General features: G+C 32.4%; 1 protein-coding gene across 1 annotated transcript in view; it reads left to right on the top strand.

Moving 5' to 3' along the window:
- Positions 1-20562, top strand: part of LOC119644717 (acetylcholine receptor subunit alpha-like) — a 48611-nt gene extending 28049 nt beyond the window's left edge. The window contains exons 3-11 of the mRNA XM_038044436.1: positions 14502-14796; positions 14880-15060; positions 15160-15275; positions 15360-15528; positions 15721-15857; positions 16479-16625; positions 16779-16871; positions 16947-17886; positions 19038-20562. Of these exons, the coding sequence (XP_037900364.1) occupies positions 14502-14796; positions 14880-15060; positions 15160-15275; positions 15360-15528; positions 15721-15857; positions 16479-16625; positions 16779-16871; positions 16947-17886; positions 19038-19238 (2279 nt within the window). The 3' untranslated portion in view covers positions 19239-20562. The remainder of the gene's footprint in view (positions 1-14501; positions 14797-14879; positions 15061-15159; positions 15276-15359; positions 15529-15720; positions 15858-16478; positions 16626-16778; positions 16872-16946; positions 17887-19037) is intronic.
- Positions 20563-21813: the final 1251 nt, after the last annotated feature.

The following is a 21813-nucleotide window of genomic DNA, read 5'->3' as shown; positions in this document are numbered from 1 at the left end:
ACACACACACACACACACACACACACACACACACACACACACACACAAATACAAATTGCACTTTGTACATTCGATACATTATCAAAATCTGTCCGCAAATTTGTGCTAACGATATTCATACATGTACTTGTAAAAATGTTTGTTTAATTTTTCCCCTCCCCCCCTCATTTGCATATATATATATATATCTGCGCACTTATTCTTCTCATCCTGACTAGATAAGTACGCATATGCTATATATACTATATTGTAATACTAAATTTAGACAAACTGTTAGTTCGACAACACTTTCGCTTCCATGTTGAATGTAAATTTGTTTAAAACTTTAAACAAACGTAAAAAAAAAAAAAAAAAATAAAAAAATCAAAAAAGTATAAAAAAAAAAACTTTAAGAATTGGCATCACCATCCCCATCACCATCCTCTTGGTTATAATAAAATATTTAAAATTATAAAATTATTTTCACTGACCTAAGCGCACACAAGCAATTGCTTCAGCTTTCATTTGCTCCTTTATAATAGCAACATCCTTTCACTTCTCTTCTATTTTGTCATTAATTTTCCGAAATTTTCCTTTCTACAGGAAGTAAATATTTTGACAAACTTTTTCGATGGAATGTTAATGGGAAAACTATTTGTTGGCTAAAAATACAAAAAAAATAAAATAAAAATTTCCATTTTCATTTATTTTTTTTATCATATTTTTGAATTTGTCTGTATTTCGGTTGTATTAGCAACGCTATCAGTATTTGAAAACTCTCTGCACAGTTAAATGCATTCATGCAAAAAACCGTATGTGTTGCTATTTTACCCTTGGCTTGAATTCAGTTTTATGTTGACAACTATATAACGCATATACATGCATATGCAGATATTCAAGTATTTATATACAACATAGGATAATATGTGGGTTGTCTGAAAAGTATCCGACCTGAATATAAACATAAAAGCGCTTATTCTACAATATTCTGAAAATATGCTTATGCGCATGCGTTGCAACGTTTAATCGTATTAATCGAAATTTTAATTATTTTGGATACCCAACCCCGACCGATCTATGCGAGTGCGCTTGTTAAAAATGGTGGAAAAATTCAATATTGCATATTAAATATTAATTATATGATTTTGAAAGACAACACGCTTGTGCGAGAATAGTGCACCATCCGCTAATATTGCAAAAATTCTGGCCAAAAACTGTAAGCACTTACGATAACATCGCTTAAGCTCACCAAATCGTTTAATTAAGGCCAGCCCTTAACAGACAACGAGAGACAACGAACGACCAAAGGGAATATGAAAAAAAAAAGTTGCTGACCGCACTAATAAAAAAAGTAAAACATCGTGTAACCTAAAGTCACATAAATGTGTAACACAATGCAATGTCTTCTACAGATTTAAAGACTATTGTCTATTGACAAATGTTAAAATGACTCGCTAGGGTAAAAGATTTGGATCACATGATGCGATCGTTGTGGAAACATATGATCGTGTCTTTCCGGTTCTTGATATAAAGCTAAATGACGAAATGTATTTTCGAATTGTTAAACTGATTGTATTAGATTTGACAGCGACTACGTTAATGAATGAAATGGAATTTTGCCAAAAAAAAAAAAAAAAAAAAAAAAAACTTTTCTTACGTAGACGGAAACTTTTCAACTATCCCAGCCTATGAAAACACTTTAGCATGTTTTTGGTATACATGAATATGTTTATATAATATATACATATTTATATACATTATATACATATTACATAATGAAGCTGTTTAAATGTAAAGGGACGACATTAATGTCATCATTAACCACAGGCTAAAACGAAATCTGACAAGCTTCTCGCTCTCTTTTCTTTTTTTTTTTTTTTTTTTTTTTTCATTAATCCGTACGGCCAATATTCGGTTGTGCTGCTTTCTTTCAATAAAAAACTCAAGCGTTTACAACATTTAAAATTTACTTATACACATTAAAGGGAAAAAGTGAAAAAAAAAAAAAAATACATTCTCAATTTAAGGCGAATGTGATATAGTCTTATACGAAAAAAGACAAAAAAAAAAAAAAAATATGGAGAAAGTTCTTTAAACTCTTTGTGCTCCAATGCACTTGGATATGTAGAATGATATCTCATAGTCTACAGCAATATGTACCATAGTCCAATTGCTTACAGATTAACGAAAATCAATTTCAGGATGACAAAAAAAACCATAGATGGCACCGACATTCTCCGGACAATCAATGAAATTTGAAATGACGTATCTAGTTTTAAAGTTATTGCTACTCGTAACTGAAGTCTTCCTGCATCTGCATTAAAAAAAAAAAATAAAATAAAATAAAAAAGATTTTATCGGTGCAGTCAATAATGAATGTTGTACGCACTATTATATAAAATTGTTATTTTAACATAAACATTTGCTTCGAGCGTATCAATAATATATGGTTTTCAGATTCTTAAGACGAATCCGATAATTAAGAACGCCACCTAGGTCTAATAGTCATATAGCTTTTCCAAGTGCTTGAAGAAAACTTTGAAAATGTATAAATCAATATTTAATATGAACCGATCGTATTTGGTATATGTTAACAGTTCGCCCTAATGATGGTCTATTAAGTGCAAATTATTTCAGTCTTGCGCATAACAAGCATAAATGTCACGAATGTGTGTACGTTTCTCAATAAATAAAATGTAAAAATTGTACTCGATTTCATTATTCGATTTCAGTTGATATAAATTTAAGGGGCCCAACAACATGACCCAAAGACATGGACATAAATAAATAAGTATGGCAACGCCGATTATTCTTACCCTGGCAAGGGATCGCCAGTATATGGAGATATTGGAACTAATCACAATAAAAGGCATAGCATTAATCATATATCCCGTAGCGTTCCAAAGCATTCAATTTGTTGTTGAAAAGAGATATTTTTGTCAAAGGTGTTGCCACTAAAAGTTTAATTTTCTAAAATATGCTCAAGTTTCGCAGGTCAACGCTAAGGGCACCTTCATCGTGTTTATAAATTAACATTATGAAAATGTTTCGCTGAAACAATCTGACTTTTCTGTAATGTTTTCAGCAAAAATTTGTGCGCGCGTTTTCACAAACACAATACAAAGACCGAACAGTAAGGTGATGCGCATTCAACCTTCCTGTCAAGATCTCTTAATATCTTGAAACCACTTGACGATTTAATTAATTACATTTACATTACATATACATTAACGGTTTGCTACTATTACTACTACTATTAGTACTACTACTACTATTACTACTACTACTACTATTAGTACTACTACTACTATTACTACTACTACTACTACTACTCTAGCGAATTTTTCATATCCATTGTATATCGATATTTTGGATGCAATAATTTGCAAGTTTTATTATGCCTTTCTTTCGCCTTTTTGAGTTTGCGTTCCGTTCTTCCTTTTTTTTTTTAAAAAAAAAAACAAAAAGGCAGTGCTTGTTAGCGAATCAGTCTGTATTTAAAATTTGATCTCGTATTTCAAATGAATATATCATTTTTGGTACTTAACATCTCTCAGTAAATTTATCGATTTCAATAACTCTTGTCTAAATTATTGCAAAATTTTACAGGAGAATTATTCAGCATATAAATCAATGAAAGATTTTCAAAGACTTTCAAATTTTCCCTGCGACCGTTCCCATAAGATTTCAAAACTTAGCTTTTGTCTAAAATTTTGCCAGTGCAAATCGGTAAATATTGTTTGTTGAACAATCCCTCACAGACCGAAAGATTGAAAGACAAATAGACGAAGGAGGACGGGATAGGAGAAGATTGGCGGAAACACAAACAAATGGACGAACATGTAAATGAACAAGCCGATGGATGACCAAGAATCTTGTACTTGTACTAAGGACCTCTACACGATCTCTACAAATCCAGCTATACATCCATTGTTCGGTGTTTCATATATATATATATATATATATATATATATATGTATATATCTAAATAAGCAATTATATATGGCATCTGTTCGTTTGTACGCAGGCGAACTGCACTTAATATGAAATATGTGAAAGCGCTACACTTCTTCATATAATGACTTTTCAAAATGAGACGTTATAACGGATGCCGTTGAAAAATTGACCTGATCCGAGCTATTTTCGATATCGTTCGTTCTTGGGGCTAAACTCGTCGATGTATTAAATTTTATCCGAAATATCTCGTAAATTATGACTTATAGGTTGAACACAAGAAAACAAAGCGAATTGCCGGAGACAGACAGAGGGGAAAAGTTTGGTCGATTAAGACAATGATTCTCAGTCGATCGGTATAACAAACGATGTGTCTATGTCAAGTCCTTTTGGGTGTCGCATACATTCGCAAAAACCTAATATACACTACTCCATAGGTAGGGGTAGGATATAAAAGGAGCTATAATGGATATAGGAAGAGTGGTATGAATACAGAATGAAGAAGGATGTTTTATAAAGCTCAAGGCTTATATATATTTTTATGGGCATTAAAGTTCAGTCCTGAAAATTTCACAAGTAGGTGCAAATGGTGCTAACAGGATACTACGTGGGGTTTCGGCAACGTAGTCCTGAATTTTTACAAACTAGATGACCAATTAGTATACCTACATACGCTAGCTTTGAATGACGAATATATATATATAATGGTATGTATGTATGTATGTATGTATGTATGTATGTACGTATGCAAGTTACCTAACTATTGTGCCTTCTTTATTAATTTTTGACTTCTTTTTCCTCATAAGCGATTTCGTTGTTATTTTTGTCATCTTTTTTTATTTATTTTTTTTCTTGCTTCTCTTGTTTTTGTGTATTTTATACTATGTTTACATGCGTTGAGTTCTAGTTTCAAAATTTCATTCATGTAAATAAATTGCTTAGAAGGAAAAGGCTTTTTTTTGAAATCATCTCTTGTAAAATGCGATAAAACAAACTGCTTATGTTTCATATCCGTGACATACATCTATATATTCATACTATATATATATATATATATATATATGGTACACATATACAAGTATCCATTATATTAGATGCAAATACAAATACATGAACTTAGGTATATGCACATCATGTACAAGTTACGATACAATGGTAGGTGACACACATTCTTTGCAGCGCAACTTGTGTTTAACCAGTTTTGTTGGAAATTTCTTTTTCTGAAGCCTGTTGTAATGCAAACACATATACACGCATATGTATACGCGCACATACACACACACACATATATATATATATATATATATATACTTACATATTTTTGTATAACGGAGCACACAAGAAATTTGTTTCTCTTCGAAAACTTTTAAGTACATACACACATTTACCAGTCCATCTATGTGTGAATGTGTATATGTGTTAGTTTAGTCGTTACGCTTGTAAACATTTTATTACTTTTGAATGTGTTTAATAAAAAAGTAATAAAATTTCAATCAATTTTTACAAAGAAAAATTTTCTTTATTCGGTTCATGTTAAAGAATCGTATAAGTACCCAAGTGCAAAATAAACAAAAAGAAAAACAAAAAAAAAAAAAAACATGTAAAATAAACAAAATCCTTTTTCAAATCAATCTGTAATGCATATCATCTAAACAAACAAAATTAGTTATGAGAATATCCGCCTGAGTGGCCGAGTAGGCAAGAGTCTCGACTAGCAACTCAATGGTCGTGGGTTCGAATCTCAAGTGCGGTAGAGTTTTTAATAAAGCCGGAAAGCCTTAGATGCTAGTGCTTTAAGACTTTAGTCTTAGAATTTATCCTCTGGCTAAATTTCTAATAATAATAATAATAATAATAATAGTTATGAGAATATAACTTACGTTGTCGTGGCCGTGTCCAACTATCTATCATTCTATCAGAAGTATTTTCACACTGCTACTTTAAAGGGCTTTATAATACACTTATGAACATTGCCCACTTGCCGGTCAGTTGCATGGTCACTTTAAAACCTATGTTATAGTTTTGTTATAGCAAAAGCTACAAGCGTGCTTATCCCAAAAGACACACAACGGTTCCAATTGAAGGAATGCACACGATTTTACGGGCTCTCTTATACCGATATCCATGCCTTGCCACCAGATAGATTGTCAAAGTCCCACGATTTATTAAAGAATATAAAACCGAACCGCAATTATAAATTTCACATATTCGATCGAAACCTATTAATCAGTTAACCATTTTCAGCCATGAGTTACACTATGTTACACTATGAGGTTATTCTTAAGTTAAGTAATATAATAATAAATGATAGTAAAAATAGATTGGATATCCTAATGCTTTTACGTAGTTATAAAATATTTGATCAAATATATAGCTGTTACTTACCTTCATTTCTTAAAGTCCGCTTAAAAAATTAAGAAGAAGAAGAAGAAAAAGATGTCAAGTATGTTATTTTCAAGTCTAGTACTTCTGTTTTCATACCTTCACAACAATTTGCCTAACAAATTTGCATCGTTTTAATGGCGTCACCGAGTAGAAACTCGGAACATTCATAATATACAATATCGCATGACGTCGCTCAAGTACCAGAGCTCGGGTTATGATTCTCATTATCAAGCTAACCCGATAAACGAATTTTCATTCTGTATTGATTGTTCTCGTTATCGAGCAACTTTGAACGTGAATTGGGTTAGTGATACACGATAGCGTATAGGTGTTTGCACGACATCGAATGTCGAAAATGTCATATTTTAGCTCGAAAGCGAATTAGCCATCGAGCTTCGTATTGAAAATCGTCAGAGTCGCCAGAACGTTAGAAAAATTCAAAAACTAAATAATTATTAATAAAATCTGAAAAGGGTTAGATAGATGAGCTAGATGAGTGGAAGCTATTTAAAAACTATGCTCAATAGACGAAATTGAATGACAGTCAAATTTCGTATGGAAATTAGAAATGCCAAACTAGGCACTTGGGGGCAAACGATTAGACAATTTAATATAAACAGTGTCTTAATATTAATAGATTTTGATTTATTGTACAAATTTTTTTTTTTTTTTTTTTTTTTGATTTATATTACTTTTCTTCCTCATCTATGCATTATTTTCTCATACATATGCCGATGATATCGCAAATTATCCGCTGCAATTATAAAGAAAGGGAAGCTCAACTCGATAGGAAAGTAATCGAGAATCATGAAGCCATGAACCCAAAATCGATTGTATCGTGCGATAGCTCGCTAACGAGCACGGTAACTCGACTCCACATTGAAATAGTGTTTACCATTAGCAAATTTCATAAATTGTTAAACACCTTTTCTTATATCCTCCATCACAAAATCTGAATCAATTTAAATATATCCATTTGTCCATCTGTCTAGTGGATCGCAAACATAAAGCTATTGGTTACATATTAAGCAAAAGCATTGAATGCTCTTCCATAGCACAAGTTAAGAAAATCTCAGCTTTGTTGACTCTTTGCCCATCACGCATAAACTGCAATACATATACGATAAAAATTTTCAGGTTTTTTTTTTTTTTGCAAAAACGGCCAAAATCAGTCACGCACACCTAACAATGCAGATTATTGAAATTTACTTTTTAGTCTTTTTTTTTTTTCTTTTAAGATAGGAGTAGTGGTTATAAGAGCATCGATTACAGATTAATATAATTTTCTTACTTGTTTCGTATGTGTGTGTTTTGTACTCCTCAATTGTACTTGTATGGGCGGAGACCACGTACTTCTCTATATTTCATTTAGAAACTTATGTGAGAATACAAGCGACAGATATAGTAATAAAAAATTAGATGGACATAGTTAAACTAGTCTTTAGGCATAAACATAATGCTATGATCGTCGACCAGTTGCCTCGAGCTAGCCAATGATCCGCGAGCAAAACTTTTATACTTTAAAAGAAATAAAAATGAGAAAAATAATTATTTTTCGTTTTTAGTTCATTTCAATGAATGGCAGAGATATATATACGAAAAAGGTACCACCAGAATGGTTGGGCATTGTCGAAAATTTCAACAAAGTAAAAGTTTTGGTAAATCATATGTTGTGTTAACATGTTGCATTATATACATACGTCGTAAGCAATTCGTGTCAATATGACATTTTCATTACATAGCGAATTATGAGTAGAACAAGTGAAAATATTATAGTCCAGCTAGATCGACTATTAAATACCCTACACCGCATTGTCTAGCACAATTGTTACATTTGCCATAGATCACACAAATAACTCTATGCTTTTATATAAATTTACTATTCTAAAAAACTGTACGCCTATACGCCCAGGTTCAGAAATTGAGGTATCTATCAAATTACTATTATGAGTCAATTTCCATCATAACCTGATAAAAACTTAGGCCATTCCGACAGAAAAAAAAAATTTTTTTCACGAAAATCCTTAGTAGGATCTCAAAAATAGATCGAAATGGTCCAAATTTGGTGCAGTTAATTTTTTTTATCTTAAATTACTTTTATGCGATTTTCATCATTAAGCACTGAAAACTAAATCTTGTCATATGGCCTTCAGTTCTCGTCCAAAAAATTGTCCGACGGGGCCCAAAGTTTTCACACCAATTTAGAATGCCGAAATGCTTAGCCAATTTTATCAAGAAATTTTGAAAATTGCAATTTTTTCGACGATATAAAGAGTTTTCAAATTAGGGCGTTGTGGGAGTGGTCGGAAAAGTGAACCGATCCAAACCATTTTCAATAAAGTACGTTCCTGGGTCAAAACATTTCAAAGAATCCCCACTAATCCACACTTTTCGCAGGAATTTAGAATACCGGAGCATTATTACTGAGCGGTTTTTGTGGCGAAATTCAAAAAATTACAATAATTTTTTATAGAACGTTTTATCAAAGTACGAGAAAGAAAGACCGAAAAAGTGGTCCGATCTGAACTATTTTCAATGGCGTTCGTTCTTGTGCCAAAACATTCAATCTCAAATATTGCAACCTATAAATAGAACAGAAAAATGCGTGGACGGACAGACAGACATAGATCAGACTTAGATTTAGACAATAATTTTAATTCAGAAATAATTCTGATGATAAAATACAAGGCTATCGCAAATCCCTCTACATGTTATGCGGACATGGGTACAAACTAAATGTACTTTGTAGCACAAGTGGTGTAGGGTATAAAAAGAAATTTCAAACATTATCACTAATGAGCATTGAAATGAATTCATTTGAAGCATACATTAGTATTAGATATTTAAACGTGAACCTTCATCATCTAGGTTTTCTCATTTCTAGGACAAAGTGAACTTCCAGACATCCTTGTCAAAGTATTACTCGTCCATACGTTCCATAAAAACTTAAAAGTTTCATACATTTTCTCAGTAGCGACTTCCTTTCAACTGCCCGAGTTAAGGCGGGCAACAATTTAAAATTAAAATTTTTGGTTCCCTGCTTAGTAGACTGCAATCAAGTATCTGTCACCTTGTCTTGCACGTATTATGAAGTTACTGACACAAAATGCCCGACTCTATAACGATGTGCATCTCGCGGATGTCTTATTGAAATTAAATTTTTAATGCTTCACATGAATCGCTAGTGAACTTAATACGTTTGCCAGGCCTTGCTCATGTGACCGTCCCGGTTTAGCAATGATTTCAAATTCACGCCTTCTGCGACGGTACCTGTGTGCTAGATATACACATACTATTTATCTCCTACACAACGTCTGGTACAGCGACACACCTAGTTTTGCGCCGGTGTATGCAATTATTCGCAAGAACTTGAGACAGATCCATTCTTTGAGAAAGTGATTCTGAATCGACCTAAGCATATCTGTTCGTATGTCTATTTCGATTTCTTCTATTGAAAATTGCTTGAATCGGACCACTTTTTCAACAACTCACCATATAACTAACATCTTATTTTTCGTCCTATCATTAATAACGATAGGGTGGTGTTGTTTTATTTATTTCTCAATTAACTTTATAACGGTTCAATCAAAAATCTTCGAACATAAGATTAGCGTTAAAGCTCTGCTACATGAAATTAATCTACTATCTACCCATCTTCATCAGCTTAAATGACTATAAAGCAAAATAATTATCATTATTGAATAAACCTATGTGTATGACAAGATATCCATCACATTTTACGTTACATGTTATATGTCGCTCATCATATATATTCAAAAATGCTACATTTTACATCAAATTGATAGGTAATTATAGGTAACATTAAGCTTAACCTTTCAGTTCGAGTACGAGCGTTTAATTGAACAACAATTTAAAGTGAAACATAATAGCTTTAGCGTTTCGTAGCCATAATTAAAGGAACAAGTTGAAATTGTTATCTGCTTTTTCTTCTTTTTTTTTATTTTTTTCAATATGAACATTCAATCATTACGGGGATATTCCCTATATGCGCGTAACACGACGCCAGTCAAAAAGCAAGTGAGAAAAGAGAAAGAGGTAGGAAGTAACGGCAAACGAGTGGATGCGTATTCAATCGATAAGTGCTGTGCCTTTATAGTTGCGACCGATGTAAACTCTCAAACACTTGAGACTTACACCCACAAACGCTGACTTGTTAATCGCGACTCTTATCTGCTCAGCTACCGATGCAGATACATATGTATATAATAGATATCATGTATATATGGACAATAATAACCATACGGGTTGAGTATAAGTATATGCTTGCAGGCGGAATATCGAGATCGCAATTATTATATCAACTGGCTTGCGATGCACACGTGAAGAAATAGAAATATTCAAAAATCGACTCTGCTACTTAGGTTAAGCAAGAATATGCATATAAGGAATGTGTCACAATATATGAATAATAGCGATCTTACTTACGATTTAGAGAAATCTCATTTTGATCGCCTCCCTCTTAGAATTTGGAAAAGAAAGAGTAAATCGAAAATCTGTTATTCCCAATCCCAATTTACGATATTTATTATAAATGTTCGAAAAATCGAAGAGCAAAGTTAATCGTTTTTTAAATATTCTTCATGTCTGACTTGATTAAAAAATCGTCGCTAAAGTTCCGTGAAAATGAATGAAATTTTTTGACAAACCAATCGCAAAGTTTTTATCTGCCCGTGAAAGGAAAGAAATGATATTCTCATCGAACCGATCTCAGAGTTTTAATTTGCAGCCGTTTTGTATTCATTGCTCTCTCTCTCTCTCTTTCTCTCTCTGATAATAAGAAAAAGTAGAAAAACTATATATATATATATATATATATATATATATAGCCTCTATATAGAGTTTGATTATGATTTTTTGGATCGATGGACAAACATCAATTCAAATCATATAATTAAGAAAGTAAGGCCATTTACAGGCAAATTGCGCGTTGATTTTGTACCAGATGTACATTTTCATAATAAAGATCTAATAAAGTTAATACAATCCTTAAGTGTTAAGATTAAAAAGAAAATTTTGCTGTTGTTGGCCATAATATCCAAGCAAATAATTGCCATAATAACAACGAAACGAAACCTTGAATGCTAGCTTCTATAAACATAATAATATATATATATACGTTCTTTCGTTCGTATATATTGAAGTGTGCATCGTAGCTATACAAGTGTAAAGTACCACTTTATTGGCTATTGCGAAATATTAAAACATTGACCCTGAAATGTACGCTAGAGCTGCAATGACCTGCATTTCGAGTCAACTGCATACAATATTGTGTGATTCTTGTCCGTGTCGAATCTGAAGAGCTAAACTCGCGTTATATTCGATGCCGATGTTCTTCCATCACTATTCATATTCCTTTCTCTCTTGCCTTTTAACTTGTAAAGTAAGCACTCTTGAAGAACTGCAAAAAAAAAATAAAAAAAATAAAAAAATATATATATATATATATATATATATATAGAGAGAGAGAGAGAGAGAAAAGTTTAAAAATTGTCATCAACTTTGCTGAAGCCGAAGGACAAATAAAAAGTAATGAACTTTTATGTGAGCTGCGATATGAAGTGCCATAGACTACACCGCATAGAAACATTGTTGCAATTAACAGTTTGTTCCATCGCATTCACCATCAACAATCTAAATACATTAGTTTGGTCAATTCGTTTGCGTTCACGCAGACTTTCAATGGATCGTCTAACTCAATGAATTGAATCACGCTCTTCTTCTTCGACACACAAATAGCTTTAGCATGTTTTAAAATCGAGTTAAGCAAGGAAATGATTTACAAAATTGAAAATTTATGTATGATCGGTCCATTTAAAAAGCTGAAGTAATTCGTTCGTTCGTTCGTTCGCTCCCTGGTGCAACGAGAGAGACAGAGAGAGAGAGAGAGAGAGAGAGAGAAAATAGAAAAAAAGTTAAATTTTTCATACGTTTAGATGATGAGTTAGTTGCGTGTTACAAAACACGCCTCCAAATGTCCACAAAAGTCTTCTAGCCTTTGCTCTGCGACACTTGAAACGAAGACACATTGCTATTGCTTCTGTAACGAATTAATCGGGTTTATACGAAGCAATGCAATAGACTTGAAATAAGCTTTTCAGACATGATATGAAAGGGGCAAGAAGTGTATATAGTATATAGGTTCTATCCTATTCTAACCAGCCCGAGCAGTTTATTTCAAAAAATTTATCATTTTTATCGTGGTACCAGATACAGATGCAGATACAGATACAGATACAGATCCAGATACAGATACAGATACAGATTCATATCGACAAGTTTGCATTTAATTGGAATAGGGAAAAAAAGAAAGAAGAAGATAACTCATCTTTATATTATAGCGCAGCGTAGTATTGTATTGAAATTTCTGTTCTGCGCTGTTCTGTTCTGTTCTGTTCGTTTTTTTTTTTTTTTTGCATTCAAAATGAAGCTTTAGATATTTAATTTAAATCTTTTGATCTGCTTTCTTTTATCTTTCTTCGTATAATTCCGCAATAAAAAGTATTGAAAAAACTTAATGCTAATGAAAGTTATCATCGCGACTGTCTACTGAATACAAATACAATTACAATTACAAAATACAAATGCAAATGCAAATACAAATACAAATATAAATGATAATTGCAACAACAAATGCAATCATTTTTACCAACCGAGACTGTAATGTAAGCTGACTTGTTCTTTCCTCTTTAGAATTTTGTTGGATTGTATTTCCGTCTTAGATTTCCGCATTCAGAACATTTATTCATTCGAATACTCTTCATCTATTTTCGTCGTCGTTGTGCATGCATTAATGTATGATGAGATATGTATATATATATGTATGTATGTATATACATGTAGACCAAAACGACAAAAGTTAATTTGTTCGTTCTGTTTGCTTTAGCCACTGTATAGTAACGTTTTACTCTCACTGTTATGAGTTTTGTTTTCATTCTTCTTAAACAAAAATTTTATTAAAGTCTCCTCAACACAATGCTAATATAAATAATATATATATATATTTCGCTTTTAAAAGCGTATAACAAATTTTTATAAAATGCCTTTCTTTTATTTAAAAAAGAGTTTAAAAATTGTGATCAAAACTTTTGCTATAGCCCATCCATCATCCTCTCATAAAAATCTTAAATAAGGATATACTATAGTAATTCGCGGGCACATCTTCTTATTGTATGAAAATGTATTACTTTAATATAAGATTAACGAAAGCCCGCCCAATTTGTAAACGATGAGTAAATTTTATCGCGCCATCACAGTCGAAGCAAAAACGAGATGAAGAGGTAGATTAAACTATGCTACGCTACAAAATGTTCGACACATGTAGAAAAGCACGTCCACCACAACGCAAGGAAAAACTGAAATAATTTCGGAATTTTCGATTTTCGATGGAGATGTTTTCCATAAAAATCATTGATCGAGATTTTCGTTAGGCACACTTCCGCTATCCAATCGAAAAATGAATCAAATCGATTTTTGAACACGACCACAATTAACGTGCATGTATTAGTAAATCGATCGAAATCATTTTTGCACCGAACATGCAAGTAATCCTGGGTAACAACAACGGTAAGATATATATTCACGCGATCGAAAGTTATAGACAAAAACTTGCAAAAAATTGTCGTTCTTTTCCAAGATTCTTTCAATTTCTTTTAAATTGTGGCTGTAGATGTGAACACATCGCAACCATTTCTTTAACTCACACATTCTTAATCGATCAAGGAGTGTTTATGGCAAATTTCAACTACCTATCTGCATTTGTCCGACTTGGACCATTCACAAAATTTACCCATTTACCCCAGACGTATTTTCGTACAAGGGCTTTAACACAGCAAAAGTGACCTTGGCCCCCAAAAAAAAAAAAAAAATGAATAGAAGAATAGACATTTGTTGCCTTGTATCATTAAAAGCCAATACATAACATCTAACATCTCCTTATATTGAATTTTTTAAATTAAAAAAACCGTCCAATTGACGCGTACCGTCAATCTAGTGTTAAACTGTAGTACGCGACTTGAAAGTCTCGTTAATACATTATCTATATTGTATATTAAAAAAGGGCTGATAGAAATCACCTTGTTGCTCTTTCTCATTATATATAAGCATATATATATATATATATATATATTTATTTATTTATTTATTTATTTATTTTATTAATTTAGACGGCACAGCGAATCCCGATGCTAAACGTCTTTACGACGATCTTCTCAGTAATTACAATAAACTTGTCCGGCCGGTTGTCAACGTAACGGACGCTCTAACAGTTCGCATAAAATTGAAGCTATCGCAACTGATCGATGTCAATTTGAAAAATCAAATCATGACAACAAATCTCTGGGTTGAACAGACTTGGTACGATTATAAGCTTAAATGGGAACCAAAAGAGTACGGAGGTGTCGAGATGTTGCATGTACCTTCGGATCATATCTGGCGGCCAGATATTGTACTCTATAATAAGTAAGCGATTAATTTTTCTCATACTAGATAATAATAAAAGACGCAATCGTCTGATATCAAATTTTTAATTTAATTTATTTAAGTGCTGATGGTAATTTTGAAGTAACTTTGGCCACTAAAGCCACACTTAATTATACGGGTCGCGTTGAATGGCGTCCACCAGCCATCTATAAGAGTTCGTGTGAAATTGATGTTGAATATTTTCCTTTTGATGAGCAAACGTGTGTGATGAAATTCGGTAGCTGGACTTATGATGGTTTTCAAGTAAATATATTATAGATAAAGGATTTTTTTTTTTCTTTTTATGAAATTAAAGTAAAATATTAATTAAATTTAAACGATATTATTCGATTAAATTTATAGGTGGACTTGCGCCATATAGACGAATTAAATGGAACAAATGTAGTCGAAGTTGGTGTAGATTTATCCGAATTTTATACATCGGTCGAATGGGACATTTTGGAAGTTCCTGCAGTAAGGTTAGTGCAATGATTATTCAATTCGAATAAATAAAGTGAACGTTTGCTGATTGAACGAAATTATTTATTATATTATTTTTGTAGAAATGAAAAATTTTATACTTGTTGTGATGAACCCTATTTGGACATAACATTTAATATAACTATGAGACGGAAAACGCTATTCTACACTGTAAACCTGATCATACCTTGCATGGGAATTAGTTTTCTAACTATTTTAGTATTTTATTTACCCTCAGACAGCGGTGAAAAGGTAAGCTCCGCAATCCGAATTTTCCAATCCTAAGCGAACGTATTCAAAATTTAATTTAAACTTTATTTATATATATATATCTATTTATCTCATTTCCATAAACTAAATTATTGATGATTATCGAGAAAACATTTAAGTAATATATATATATATATATATATACTTATGCGTATTATGTCTACCTTTCTACAGGTCTCGTTAAGCATATCGATTTTGTTGTCGTTAACAGTGTTCTTCCTGTTGCTGGCGGAAATTATTCCACCAACATCGTTAGTTGTGCCGCTTTTAGGGAAATTTGTACTATTCACAATGATACTCGATACATTCAGGTAAATGTCTTTGCATTGATTGCATTTCATTTCATTTCATTTCATTTCATTTATTACGTGGGAAACGTCATCTTATCAAATCAAATATGCAACAAATAATCTACAGACTTTATTTACAATGAATTTATTACAATAAAACGCATTGCATAAATCATTTTGTATACTCTATATATATATATATATATATATCTATATATATATATATATGTAACGTCTCCCACTTATGTATTGAACACACACACACACATATTTCCATTCCATCAGACAAACATAGAAAATTTATCCTGTGCCCCCATTCGCGGATAAAAAAAAGGAAATGATTTTGTAAATATTTTGAAAAATTTTTAATCTGTTTGAAATCTGATTGAAGTGAATAAGACGAATACACGCTTTATCCGCTTTAGCATATAAGCATTGAAATCTTTTCGTGCAATAAAAATGATTTCCCGAAAATAATTTATTTCATTTTCTGTGTACTTTCTCTCTCTCTCTCTCTTTCTTTCTCGCCCTCTCTCTCTCCCTCTCTCTTTCTCTCTCTCTCTCTTTCTCTCTCTGCGTTCTCTTTTCAATTTATGGCTGTTTCCGATTCGCTTCGTTGCACTATTAATTTTATTGCTGCAGTATATGTGTGACCGTGGTTGTTTTGAACATACATTTTCGTTCGCCACAGACTCACATAATGGCACCGTGGGTGCGTACAGTGTTCATTAATCAACTGCCACGATTCCTAGTCATGCGACGACCGCTGTATCCAATAAGTGAGATGATGTAAGTAATGGAATCACAAGCCGAAACGAAATGAAAAGAAATATATTCGAAAACTTAAATATCTCTCTTCCACTACCCCTCTAACCTTTCCCGCCATTATCCCCATCTCCATTCCCTTCCCAACAAACCAATTTCTTATTAATTTGTTTGCAGTAAGTCATCAAGGAGACTCATGGTACGTACATGCAATGGACTTGAATTGAGAGATCAAATACCACCGCTGCCCCCACCAGTAGCCTTATCACGGTAAAAAATTCACTTTATTAATTAGCCAAGATAGATATAACTTATTATAGATACGCATATTTTATCATAACTTAGCTTACATCATAGTCCGCATAAAACGTCGCGCAGTACCTCACCACATCTGCAGCAAAGAGTGCAAAGCCTCAACGTACTAAATGATTCGAGTGTAATTTATGAAGGAAGCTGTATGGCGGGAGGAGCTTCTGTCATTACTGGTAACTTTTCGATGATGTATCCATCCACTGTTAATCAGGAAACATCGACCACATCGTCGTTGATAGATGCGCTACATCATAATCAATATCAACAAACCGGTAGCTCGCTACTTGATCATCCGCTTACACCAACGAAGTTTCGGCAAAAAACTTCAACTTCCGTTCAAACAAACGGCATAAGTGAAACTACACAGTATAGCATTTATGGAACAATTCAACATGAACAACATTTTGGTCATAGGGCAGTCGGCATCTCTTCTTCGACTACTACGTTACATCATCAGCAACAGCAACAACATTCGCTTTCACATCCCTATTGTTTGTATCGTCAGCAGTCGACATCATCAGCCAATTTTTCCCCAGTACCTGCTCCATTACATCCTCATCAACAGCATCAATCAACCAGCACTTGTGATTTGTTGGCCAACACTAATTCGAATGTGATGAAATCTACAACGACAGTTAACTCGGTAGCAACAGCTTCAACATTAGCGGGCTCTTGTTGCAGTGTAAGCGGAGCCGTACAAGTTCATCAAGGTCTAGGGGCCGGAGCAGCTTGTCAATCAGCTGAATCCCAAGCAACGTCAAGTAAAGCGAATCAACAACAGCAAACCGAAGAAAATATAATTCATAAGGAAATTCTACCTCCATGTCAGAGAGAAGGTGGACCACAATGTTGCTCAGATAAAATCAGCAGTAGTGTACGTCATCGTTGGCATAAATGTCCTGAACTATTTAAAGCTATGGACGGTGTTAGTTACATAGCCGAACAGACACGTAAAGAAGAAGAAAGCACTCGGGTAAGTAAGACAACAACTAACAAACTTCCCACTATATATATAAATATATATATATATATATATATATATATATATATGAATATATAGCAAAATATCATTAAAAAGGATAATAAATTAAAAATTTCTCAAAAGGGAAAGTTTCTTGAAAAATTGAATATTAATACCGACCGCGATAGTTTATTGTATAATGAAAATTACGCGGCAACAAAACTAAATATCATCCCTTAACACTAGACTTATTCGACCAAAGTGAATTAATTTGATCCAATTATTTGTTGGTATCATCACAATCACAGAAAAACAAAGATAAGAAGCGGAAATTGACAATCCTGACGTTCCTTAACCAATTCTCAGAAAGCCACCTTCTGAAATGTGCTTGAAATATATGCCTCATAATTACTTAAGTTACAATCGGAAAATACAAGTAACCATTCGCCTTGAACTATATTCAGGTAAAGTCAACTAACTAGCTAACTGCTATATATGGGCATATTAGCAAACCAATCGGAATCACAATTACAATCAAGAGCTGGATAGTATTTTTTTGAAAATATATATTCACGGGATCGCATGTTTTACATAAAGATACGAAAAAAAATTCGTCTTATTTTCCCCAAGTTCTTTCACATTCTTGTAGGCGAGTCTGTAGCCAAATCGAACTCATTTCTTAACCATATCTTTGTAATCGATTAGGAAATGTATTTGTCGTCGTTGTCGTAATTTTGAACTCAAAATTGATTCAGTTTTTGACCATCGGTATCTCCAAAACCACTGGGACTGAGTAGAAGAAAAGTGATTATATGTTATTAAAGGTCTTTCTTTATTCCATTTTTTTTTAAGATCCATCCGATTGTTTCAGTATTAAACGAGGCCTTTTTAATCTTTATTAAACTGATATCCCCATATTAAACTTTGGCGACTCTAGTCGTAACTTGAAATAATTAATTTTAATGCTCATAAGTCCCGTTCGCTATTTTCCACGTAACGATAAGCCAACAAATAGATATCAACAGGCAGATAAATCCTAGATGCAAAGTTTTCAAAAATAATGATACCCTTTACTTATTATTATTATTATTATTATTATTATTATTATTGTTATTGTTATTATTGGTGTTATTATTTTTACTCATTTTGCTGCTGCGTTTAAGGTTAAGGAAGATTGGAAATATGTAGCTATGGTGCTAGATCGACTCTTTTTGTGGATTTTCACAATAGCCGTCGTCTTTGGCACAGCTGGCATAATACTACAGGCACCGACTCTATACGATACCCGTGTACCCATCGATATTAAACTATCAGAAATTGCATCAACAACAGCGAAACCTAATATTGCCAAACCTATGCTGTAAATATATGATGTTAACTATGTAGCTGCGCGTACATATATATATATATGTATAAGAGGAATGGGCGGCAAGCAATTTCATCAACAAATCGAATAACGAATAAATTGACGGAAATGTCTATTAGAAATTCATTAACTGTTATTATTCAACTTTAATTACATACATACACAGACGACAACTATAAGACGGAAAGAGTATAATAAATTTATCGATTCGTTTGTAACGCTCAAATGCGACAGCTATATGTAACATCGAACGAGTCTTGATTGTTCACTACCAACGCCGCCACCACCACCACCACCACCACCACCACGACCACGACCATCACCACCACCACTAATATATCGTTAATTATACTTGTATATTAATTGGCTGATCGAGTGAACGTTTGTAGAAAAATTTCAAATAACCTCGATCGACATTCAAACAAAAGAAAATTTTCATCTATGCTCGATCGACGGATTCTAGATTATTACAATATCATCAAACGCAATCGAATTGCGTTTAATAAATAAATTTGTGATCGGCTCCGGTTAACTCAAATAGGCAACATTTTATAGGTTTCGACCTTAATTTTTAAGACTTTGAAAATTCCAAAAATAAAGTGAAATGAAAATGTGATAGATATAGGGATCTCTGATGATTAGTTCTGCGTATTGCAAAGTAACGGGCAATTGGTTGGTATTCCCCATCTTATGATAATGGTGGACACATGAAAGTGCTCGGGGATATCTCAATCTATTCTTGTCCCCTCTCACTTGGCACTTTATAGGCAAATTTGAACTTAAATAGTAAAATGTTCAAAATTTTATTAGATAAAGTTTTCGTAGACTTTAACACTCTTTTCAACTCTACACACAATCTTCTGAAATAATATTTACTCAACATATATCATATCAGTCTATCCGTTCATTTGTTTAAATGTTACTACTACGATTACGCTGCCTTCCTCTTATGATATTTGAAAAGGAAACAAAGTGAAAGCGTTTATAAATGCCCGAATATATGTTTTTGTTCATCGATTGAAAGAAAATAGATAAAAAGAAACAAAACAAAAAAAAAAAAAAAACAAAATGGAATAAAGAACAGTAAGAGCGGCATTATTAAATTCAGTAATTTTTGAAAATAACTTAATATTGATGGATACAGAGATCTTGGCTCGGATGATAGACCAATTTTTGTACGTTTTTACATCGGTATAGAGAAAAATCTAAATAATTGTTGTGTTTAGAACTAAACATACATACATAGATACGTACGTATATGTGCGCATAAGTTGCATCTATTCTGTAAACTTATCTATATACATATATATATATATATATATATATATTTATATACATTCTCTTACCCTTTCTCTTGTCGTTCTCAAATACCCAAAATATAAATACATACGTATGCTTATGATGATGTATGCGCAGTTCTCAAACATGAATTAAAGCAAAATATTGAGTTGGTATATAGAGTAATTAGAAAAAAAAAAAAAAAAAAAAACCAAAAAATAACGTAAATTAATACTAAAATTAAATTAAAAAGACAAAACCAAAAAAAAAATAACCAAAAAAAAAAAAAAGAAATTAAAAACGTAAGCAAACAAAAATGTAATAAAAAATTTTCAAACGTTATGATAAATTATTTTTGGTAGGATTTAAGAGTGTAGAGACCACAATTAATGAATTATTTTATACTCCAAACTAGGGAAATACTTATGTGTTAACACAATTAACAAACGGCAACAACAACAACCAGTGAGATGTCTGTCCAACTACACACAAAACAGAGAAATAGTTATTAAAAAATTTTTGAAATTTGAAATTTTTGAACAAAAACCAAAAAACAAAAACAATACATAAGTAACTTGAACTGATTGAAATGACGCATGAAATAAGACCCATTACGAACTCCGGTCCATACACACACACACACACACACACACACACAGTCATTTGCTCACTAACGATGACATAAAAACAACAAGAAATATTCATATTTATTATCATAATCATAATCATTTTCAAATATCAAATATTTTTTATTTATTATTTTTTTTTTTATTTTTATTTTTTTGTTATTTATACAAAATATTTATAATTATAAATACGAGCCTTGTCCAAAACAAAGAAAAAAACAAAAACCAAAAAAAAAAAAAAAAAATCAAAAAAAAAAACACAAAAAAAGAAAACGAAAAATTTTTGAATTTCCAAGGCTGTATAAGTCCAATAATTCCATAAAGCATAAGCTCGCTTTTCAGCAACTTACGTTTACATCGGTAACCGGAGAGTATGTTCATTTTATGATTAGCCGCCATACAGATGACACATGTCCCCATAGCTAAGTTCAACTCATACCCGAGAAGATCACGTCTGGTCTGCTTACCATATCTTCAAGTTGACAATGAAAATTCGTCAATTTTTTTTTGATTATAATTAACAAAACGGGAACTTTGTTAGGATTTATGCGAACTATAGATCAATCCATGAACCGATTTGTTTCAATTAGAATTGAATGTTTAGCGATTTCTTAGAAAAATCAAATTACATTTAAGATAAAGACCAGACGTGATCTTCTCGGGTAAGAC

The sequence above is a fragment of the Glossina fuscipes genome, unplaced genomic scaffold (genome assembly GCF_014805625.2).
Source record: "Glossina fuscipes isolate IAEA_lab_2018 unplaced genomic scaffold, Yale_Gfus_2 0, whole genome shotgun sequence".
Lineage (NCBI taxonomy): Eukaryota > Metazoa > Arthropoda > Insecta > Diptera > Glossinidae > Glossina > Glossina fuscipes.
Note: the sequence above shows the minus strand (reverse complement) of the source record. Positions and strands in the feature narration are given on the sequence as shown.